Source organism: Polistes dominula, unplaced genomic scaffold, assembly GCF_049000335.1.
Source record: "Polistes dominula isolate Pdom_NZ unplaced genomic scaffold, Pdom_raw_medaka contig_482, whole genome shotgun sequence".
Lineage (NCBI taxonomy): Eukaryota > Metazoa > Arthropoda > Insecta > Hymenoptera > Vespidae > Polistes > Polistes dominula.
This window is the reverse complement of record NW_028301016.1, coordinates 1024435-1034336: the sequence shown is the minus strand read 5'-3', so window position 1 is coordinate 1034336 and position 9902 is coordinate 1024435. Positions and strand designations below refer to the sequence as shown.

General features: G+C 30.5%; 1 protein-coding gene across 1 annotated transcript in view; it reads left to right on the top strand.

The window, feature by feature from the left end:
* The first annotated feature begins 640 nt into the window (after positions 1-640).
* LOC107064439 (uncharacterized) overlaps positions 641-9902 on the top strand; it is a 272414-nt gene continuing 263152 nt past the window's right edge. The window contains exon 1 of the mRNA XM_015317128.2: positions 641-1746. Coding sequence (XP_015172614.1) covers positions 1695-1746 — 52 coding nt within the window. The 5' untranslated portion in view covers positions 641-1694. The remainder of the gene's footprint in view (positions 1747-9902) is intronic.

Here is a 9902-nt window from a genome sequence, read left to right as displayed (position 1 = left end):
ATGATCAATGATCCTTTGAAAACAATAATAAAAGAAATAAACATTTATCATAATATCTCATAAAAATCATTTAAGTTTAAAATCTTACTTTCTATCCAATTTCAAATATTCTGATTTATTATGACAATTCAATAATGATTTTTAAAAATGATTTAAAAATAAAAAAAGACGTATCAATCTTAAATTTAATATCTTATATAAATATTTAAAACTATCGTATTTAATTTCTTTTTCATTCTCTTACTATCATCATCTTTCTTTTATCTTCTTGGTTAGACATTCTTTTCAGAGAAGAACGGGGCACTCCTTGGTAAAGGAAAGGTGTGGAATAGAAACGGCGCGCGATTTGATGTTGCGAGAGAATGGGATGAAAACTGTGGGATAGGAAGAGAAGAAGAAGAAGAAGAAAGAAGAAAGAAGAAAGAAGAAAGAAGAAAGAAGAAAGTGAAGAGAGAGACAGAGAGAAAGAGAGAGAAATAAAGAAGAAAAAGAAAGATATATAAAGTGTAGCAGAGCGTGCGTCGTTGGCGGGAAACGGGGGTGGGGGTTTTCGGTATCTCATAGGGTTGAGATTGGTGGGGATAGTTTAGGGCGGTCTGCGCATGCGCGGCTCGCGACGGAACGGCTTCGCGCGGCGACGCTCAGTCTCGTTCGTCGCAATCCAGTGCAGATATACGTTCAATTACCCTGTCAACGCTCCTTAAAGTCCCATCCTCGTGAATCGCGATATTCTAGTTACTAGTTGGTGTTGTCTCTTTCGCGACTTTTGCCAACGTTCGAATTGATAATTTTCAGTGATAAATTTACTTTCTTCCTCACTTTTTTTTTCTCGAAATCTTTTATTATTATTACTTTTTTATATTAAAAAAAAAAAAAGCAAAAAAAGCAAAAAAGATAAAGGATATAAAAAATACCGAGTGAGAAAAATATAAGAAAAACATTAAAGGGGTGAAAAAGGTGAATTGGATAGTAAGAAGAAAACACGTGGGAAGAATTGAAAGAGAGTGTCATCAAAATTGAAAGGATATTTTTCAATGATGATTCGTTAGTTGTGAATGAAAGTAATAAAAATAAAAAAAGGAAAGTGTTGTGTTTAAGGGAAAAATAATTCGAATAGCCGCCGTCTCGGCGGTCGGTCAGGCGCCTTGCGTGTCCGATCCTTCCACTTCTCTTCTCTCTCGGTCCTGTGAGAGGGTAGTGTCATTCATAGGGAACTATTGTGAGTGAAGAAGAAGAAGAGGAGGATGAACAACTAGAGGGGAAAAAAGAAAGAGAAGAAAAGTTTTTTGACAGTTGGCTCGTGGCATATCTCCCTAACGGAACACGCGTTGACAACATTTTTTATTTGTCACAAATCCTCTCTTCGATTTATCATTTTACATGGATTAATAAAAGAAACATTAAGAGGAAACATTGTTATTGTTGTTGTGAGTTCGGTGCGCTGCTTATTTTTTGTGTATTTTATATTGAAATATATTCTAAGTTTGGATTTTTGAATATTACGAGTGGTGTTATTTTAATAAGTGCATCTTTTTAAATTGACACGAGAAAAAGATTTAATAAAAAAAAAAAAAAAAAAAGGAAATAAAAGAAAAGTGTGCATCGTCAAATAGTTCGTCGAGTACTTATCAAAATAATACAAGGAACAACTGGCTAAAACGATTTGATATATATATATATATATATATTTCGGAATGGCTCGACACCTGTGGCTGGAAGCAGCACTCGTCTTTATCCTCGTAGCAGGTGAGTCTTCATTTTTAGTTTTTTTTTTTTTTGGTGGGGGATTTTTGAGATTTTTATTCTTCTTTACTCTCGCGTAAGAAGAAGTCGTGTCGTGTCGTGTCAGTTTTTTCTTTTAACTCGTCGTCACTTCGCCGTTGGTGGTCGCCAAGAACACACTAGGGGGAAAAACGACTACAAGATCATCGTCCCCCTCATCGAACACGCTGTTTCTTCATGTTTCCAGCCTTTTTCTTCTTTCCCATCGGCAACTAGCCAAGAGTCTCGTGTTCTATATGCTCTATACGTTTTCTTTTTCCTCTTTCCATTTCTTCTTTTTTTTATCCCCCTCTATTTTTTCTACTTTTTTCAAATTCCGACACGTTTTTCTTTTTTTCTTTCCCCATATTCCCGTATGCGCTTTCCCACCGTCGTCGAGAAAATTGTCTGACAATGAGGGGGTAAAAAAACCAACTAACCACCACCCCCTGTGACAAATAACGCGAGGGACAATTCGTCGTGGTGATTTTTTTTTTCTCTTGTAAGAATAAAAAGAAGATCCACTACTACCATTACCATCACCACCCTTTACTACTTTTTCATTCTTCTAACACACCAACGTGTGTGGCCGTTATTAGCTAGAATGAATTTCACTCGAGGCTATGTGTATACGCTGAGGAAAAAAACGAGGCGTGATCATCCGAGTGGTGGAAATGTGCCCCCTTGATGAGACAGGGAAAAGTTTTTTCATACTCGTAACTAGTCGACTTTTTTGTCGTAAGATGACGACGTATCACGGTCACAGATTTTTCTCTATGAAAAACTATGAAAATTCTCGAAGATTTCTTCAAGATGCATAAACATACGAATGTTGTGTGTATATAATCCTTTGTTTTTCTATCTTCTCTCTTTTCTTTTTTTTTGTTTTACTTTTCCTCTTTTTTTATTTTTTTGTTATACTTTTCACGATATTTTGCCTTTTCTTGATTTTTCTCGCCACGACTTTGCTTTCATTTTTAAAAGTAGCATGAAAGATAGTAGCCCTTAATTATCATCGCCTTAGAAGAAACGCCCCAAAGGAAAAAGGGCATATTTCTTTGTTTCCTTCGTGTTTTTCATCCCCACTCGAGGACGCCTCTTTTTTTTTGTTACATTGTTTTATTTTTCTTTATTCTTTTTTTTTTATTATTTTTCATTTTTTCGTTTACGTTGCAGTATAGTAGTGTTCAGTGTACAAGTACATTTGTGTGCACGTATACGTTGTAATACGTACTTTCTATTTCTTTTCTTTTATTTCTTCTTTTCCTTTCTTCCTTCCTTATATCTTTCTTTCTTACTTTCTTTCTTTTTTTCTTTCTTTCTCTCTCTTATTCATTCTACTCCCTTCGTTCTCTTTCGTTTACCAACCTATACGACGAGATAGTCGTAGGTACTTGGAAAAACAAAGTATTCCAACAAAGTAGTGATCCTCGGAGAAAATTGCGTCGCGTTGCGACGTTTTACACACGACGAACATTGTTTTTTAAATGGGAAAACGAGAACGCAGGTTTTCGAGCAAAGTAAAAACTATGTAATTGTGTATGTGCGTATGTATATATGTATACATACGTATGTACGTTTTTAACTATGTGATGCATTTATGAAACCGACGGCTCTTTACAAATATTATTTTTACTAATTTTTTACATTTGGTAAATAAAATATTATAATATTAGGTTATTAACTATGAAATGTCTGATTACTCGGATTATTTTCATCTTGAAATCAGACATGTCATATTTAATGACCTAATAGTAATTTAAAATAACTAAATTTACTTTATTATTATATAATAAATGACACAATTATTTTGTCAGAATTATGACAAAAATTATCAACTTTATCGATTATTATGTTCTTAGTATTTAAAATGTGTTGATAAAAATTGATTGATAACGAAACAGGACTGAGTTCGATTGTTTGGCATTTTTTTATAAAACCGACAACTTTTTGCAAATATTATTTTTACTAACTTTTTACATTTGTTAAATAAAATATTATAATAGTAATTTAAAGTAACGTAATATTATGACTAAAACTATCAACTCTCTTTATCGATTATTATGTTCTTAGTAATTACAATGTGTTGATAAAAATTGATTGATAACGAAGCAGGACTGAATTGAATCGTTTGACATTTTTTATTAAATTTGATATAGTAATCTGAATATCTAAGATTTACTTCGTATTTCAAAAGAACATTTTTAACGGAAGTATTTTTATTGTAACGTTGTTTATATGTGCGTGATCAATTTCGTGATTTAATTGATGCTTGAATAATTTGATAGTTATCAGAATTTTTTCATAAATTTACTAAAATTTATTTATTCAAATTTACTCATTTATTTCAAAAGAATATTTTTAACGGAAATATTTTTATTGTAAGGTCGTTTATGTGTGCGTGATCAATTTCGCGATTTAACTGATTACTTGAATATTAAGAAAAAAGATAAGAATAACCAAATATTAAAAAAACAAAAAAAAACCATCACGAATTTGTTTAAAGCAAGGAGAATTTTATTTTTATATTTTATAAATGGGGAAAAGGTATCGATGATAACGATCGTATCATTGATTAAATTTAATTCATGAAATTATTTTTATTCATGAAAATAAGTTAGAATTTCATTTGTTAGGTTGATATCACGTAAGCATATACATGATGTTATACATATGAGTGAATATAATATACTTTCATTTGTTCCTTAAATTTATTATTTATTATTCTTATGTAAAATATAATATCTTCAATTTTTTTTTTTGCATTTTTTGATAAGTGGCAAGTGATCTTATGTGAATAGCACGATTTGATTCTATGTTTCGTTTGCCAACTTCATACAAAAAGTATCGCTGGTTACCATGGTTTCCAGAATACACAAAATCAGTATCTTCGTACGTTATCTCACGAAAATTGTCGGGTAAACGTTTTTCCATTGAGCGGATATGTAAATTTAGTATCTCATTCTTGCTATTGTTAAAACGTTTTGCACTTCTTTAACCTTTCCACAATACATCTTAGATTCTTATTAATATTTGATTTTTATTTTATCTATTTTGTAATTATTATATACCTTTGCACTCAAAGTTATATTTTTCATTTCGCATATTACCAACAACTTACAAAGCAATTTTAATAGAAAAATAATCATATTCACGTATTATAAATAAATGACATATGTGTAATTAAAAAAAAAAGATCACAGTTGATATATTGTAAACTATTAGGTCGAGTCATAAGTAATTTCCGATGCGTCTATGTAGAATCTATTTTTCGTATTTACCTACTATAAGTTATCAAAAAAAACGGATTTTCGATATATATTTTCGATATAGATGATGATTCAGTTAGTTTTTTGTTAACTTTTTTATGTAGTCAATGTTACATTTAACCATTTTTCTTAATTTCTGAAATGTATAGTAAAAAGTGCATATTCGACATGTAATGCTTTAGGAATTGAAACAAAGCAATAGCACTAATGTGCAACTGAAAAAATATGCAGCATATACGGTGCAGGATTGATAACTGATAGGGCAGTCAGAAATTGGTTTGTAAAATTCCGTTCTGGAGATACGATTTTAAAAGATGAACCGAGTACAGGACGTTTTTCCAACTTTGACGAACCTTTTAAAGGTAATATTGGAGTAAAATTCAATAGATACGTCCAACAGATACAAAGAATACAAAAAAAAAAAAAAACACCATGTAAAGTGCCCTGCACTTATTAGTGACAGAAACACCGTTCTTTGTCTCATAAAGAACGGAAGTTATTTATTACTCGACCTAATAAATTGAATTTGTTTCAGTTTTTATTACTTTGTTGTCTTCGTAGCGAAGCCTTTTAAGTGCAAAGGGTTAAACAAAAATTATCAATAAAATATTTTCAATATTTAATACATATATTCCATTAGTGACAAACGGGTTTAAAAGTTAAAATAAATCTTGAAAAAAAGAGAAATAATAACCATAATCACAATTAGATATACAAACTTATTATACCAATTAAAGTATCGTTCATTCATTAACACGTACACTAATATTGTTTCATTATTAATTTTAATTGTATATTTTGAAAAATAACATTAAGATTCATCAGTGAACAAATCAAATATGACAAAATAAAAATTGTCTTATTTGCTAAAATACAAACTTATTTTATTAATTAAAGCATCGTTCATCTATTAATACGTAAACTAATATTATTTCATTATCAACTTTAATGGAACATTTTGAAAAGTAGCATTAACCCTTTCGGTATGGGTGCCGAATACATCCGGCGCCCATCTCATAACCTGTGTGGATGAACGCCGGATATACATAATACACATACAAAATATATCACAACCAGTTAAATTATTAGCCGTCTAGTGTCTAATCATACAATAACTAATAATATATAAACAGTAATTTTTGTTGTGTATATAATCATATAATCTGTAGATAATTTTTATAAATTTTACGTATATAATTGATAGAATTTTATAAAACTATCTCTTAATATTAAAGTTACAAATAATACTTGGAAGAAAGCATTGTTTTATTAAGAATTGATCTTATATAAGGTTAAGAAAGTTTTTACACAAAAGAAGACTGACCATATGCATTGTGCGCGTTTGCGGCGTGGTAACTCATACACCGGGAGTATCGGAAAAAATGCTCGTACCAAAAGGGTTAAGATTCATAAGTGGATAAATCGAAAATGATGAAATCAAAACTGTCTAATTTGCTAATATACAAACTTATTGTACTATTCAAAGTATCGTTCATTCATTAACACGTACACTAATATTATTTTATTATCAATTTTAATGCACGCTTTGAAAAATAACGTTAAGATTAATAAGTGGATAAACCGAAGATGACGAAATGAAAATTGTTTAACTTACTAATATACAAACTTATTTTACTAATTAGAATATTGTTCATTAGGTCGAGTCATAAATAACTTCCGATTTTATGAGACAAAGAATGGCGTTTCTGCGACTGATAAGTGCAAGACACCTTTCATGGAGTTTTTTTACACTCTTTACAATTGTTGAACGTATCTATTAGATTTTGCTCTAATATTACCTTTAAAAGGTTCGTAAAAGTCGGAAATACGTCCTGCATGTCGGTTCATCTTTTAAGATTGTATCTCCAGAACGGAATTTTACAAACCAATTTCTGACTGCCCTATCAGTTATCAGTCCTACACCGTATACGCTGCATATTTTTTCAGTTGCCACCTTAGTGCTATTGCCTTATTTAAATTCTTAAAGCATTACATGTCGAATATGCACTTTTTACTATCCATTTCAGTGGTTAAGAAAAACGGTTGCATGTAACATTGACTACATAAAAAAGTTGACTGAAGACTAATTGAATCTTCATCTATATAGTGGTATTGAATCCGTTTGTTTCGGTGACTTATAGTAGGTAAATACGAAAAATAGATTCTACATAGCCGCGTCGGAAGTAACTTATGACTCGACCTAATATTAACTGGTATACTAATATTATTTCATTATCAACTGTAATTGCACATTTTAAAAAATAGCATTAATATTTATAAGTGGACGAATCGAAGATAACAAAATCAAAATTGTCTAATTTGCTAATATACAAACTTATTGTATCAATCAAAATATCGTTCATTCATTCACGTGTATTCATATTATTTCATTATCAGCTTCGAAGCACATCTTCAAACGTAAGATTAAACCACAAAGACGGAGGTCGGAGGTCATAGTGTCTCTTCGTGTTCAGATTACCGTGGTTGAGAAGAGAGAGAGAGGGAGCGAGAGAGAGCACGATTTACGGTGCATTAACGGGCCCAGACTTCAACGCTACCTCCTCTTCTTCTATCTCTTCGTCTTCCCTCTTTACTTCTTCCTCTCTCCTCTTCTGACTCTCATACAAACTTTACGGGACGACTTAGCCCTCTCCTGACCATAGCACTAGAAAGCTTTCGGAATCAAGTCGTTACTTCTGGCCGAAATACTTCGAGGCGTCCGGCAACGCTTTCACGCCTGGCCAGCTTTGTAGCTAACCGCATTAATTTCTCTACGACTTTACGTCATTTCTACCAACTGTACCATCCATCTCACTTCCAAGTTACCATGGATTTTATTTTAGGAGATCAGGTATATATATATATATATATACCTTTAATTTAAAAAAACAACCCTGTGTAAATATGAGGTCAAGCAATAAGAAAAATAAAATTTAAAACAAAAAAAACAAGGAAAAATAAGCAAAATTTAGCAAAGTTAAAAGAAAAGGTTTAAGTTTAACAAAGTTTAATATTTACCCGAAGAAATTAAAAAAAAAAATAAGACAAATTTAATAAATTTAAATTTCACAGTTTTGGTTTAACTCGGTGTTAATAAAGTCCTGCAATAAGAAAAATAAAATTTTAAAAAGAAAAACAAGGAACAATAAGGAAAATTTATGAAGGTTAAATTTTAAAGTTTAGATTTAATAAAGTTCAACATTTAAAGAAGGAAAATTTTAAAAATAAAACCCTGTGTGAATAAAGTCCTGCAATAAGAAAAAAAAATATAAAAAGAAAAATAAGGAAAATTTGACACAAAGAGAGTTAAATTTTAAGGTTTAAGTTTAACAAAGTTTAACATAGTTAATATGTAAACAAGGAAAATTTAAAAAACCCTGTATGAATAAAATTCTGCAATAAGAAAAATAAATTTAAAAAAAAATAATGAAAAAATATCTATATATGTTATTAAAATATTTATTTCTAGTTTCTTTTTGCGTTAAAATAATAATAATAATTTTAAAATAATAAGAGATAAATTTTATATTCGTTGTTGTGTTGTCAGTTGTGTAATCTAAAATGATCAATCTTCTTTTTTTATTTTATTTATTTTTAATTGTTTCTACTCTTCATTTCGTTTCATTTCAAACTTGCTGTATTTTTGATATAATTCAAGATATATAATAGAAAGATACATACATTTTTTCATTTACCTGGATTATTTGTTTTATACATTTACTTTTTTAATAAAAAAAAAAAAAATTTCATTAGCAGAGAAAAGTATGAAAGAATATAATTTATAAACATGCTTATCTCACAGATATCATGGTGAAATAATAATCACAATAATAATAATAATAACAATAAAAATTCGAAGTTAATGAAAAATAAATGAAACACGTAGCCGTTGTTGGGGTGTACTATTGCAATCCAGAACGATGCACTTTTCATTTTTAAATTGTTTAATACTCATAGGTTCTATTTTTTTATCAATGATGCTTCCCATCGTTGAAACGTTCGAGATGAAGATAACATATTAATATCTTAAGCACGGTGTGCTTATCCTCAATTCTATTTCCCAGGTATAACACGCCGTACCTCGGGTGGCATAAAAACAATTCAAAACGATTTTCATTACGAAATTGTGTAGGAATATAGTTCAAAATGAGTAAATTATGATTTCATTATACATTTAAGAAAATAGAAAAGAAAAAGGCACAAAAAAAACGTATAATAATCATATTTTCTAAAATCATGATATCCATGGATGCTATTATAGTAACATACCGTTCAAATGAATACTTTGCACGAAAGCCACTATAATGGCTTTCGTGCAGGGTTTAAAAGGTTAAATAAATAAATCTTTCAATATTATTTAACTACATTGTTATTATCATAAACCGATAACGAAAGATACGAAAGATAAAAAATAGAATTGAATTTTAAACTGTAAGTCTAATTATTGGGTAGTTTTAACCGGAAATGAACCCTTTCGGAATATTCAATATAATCGCGTGATCAAGAAATTACATACGTGTGAAGTTAGGTGGGTAGGAAGCAAGCAAGGAATGAAGGAAGGAAGGAAGGAAGATCTTTATCGGGTGGTGGTTCGACACGTACCAACACCTTTCTGAGCTTTCTATCGGTCGGTGCTATCTTCACAAGCTCGGACATTAATTTCGTGCTCGAACGGATTAGGTGTTATTAATCCTCTCGTACAGGGGGGATGATATCCTCTTGAAGAAATACCAACCAACCTCGATGTGATTATACTTCCAAGTAAAGTGTCCGTGTCGTGATATACGCGAACGTTTTATATACTTAAGACTAATTATCTCATTTGTGCTCATTTTTCTAAGATCTTCTTTCGAAATAATTTGTCATCCCTGC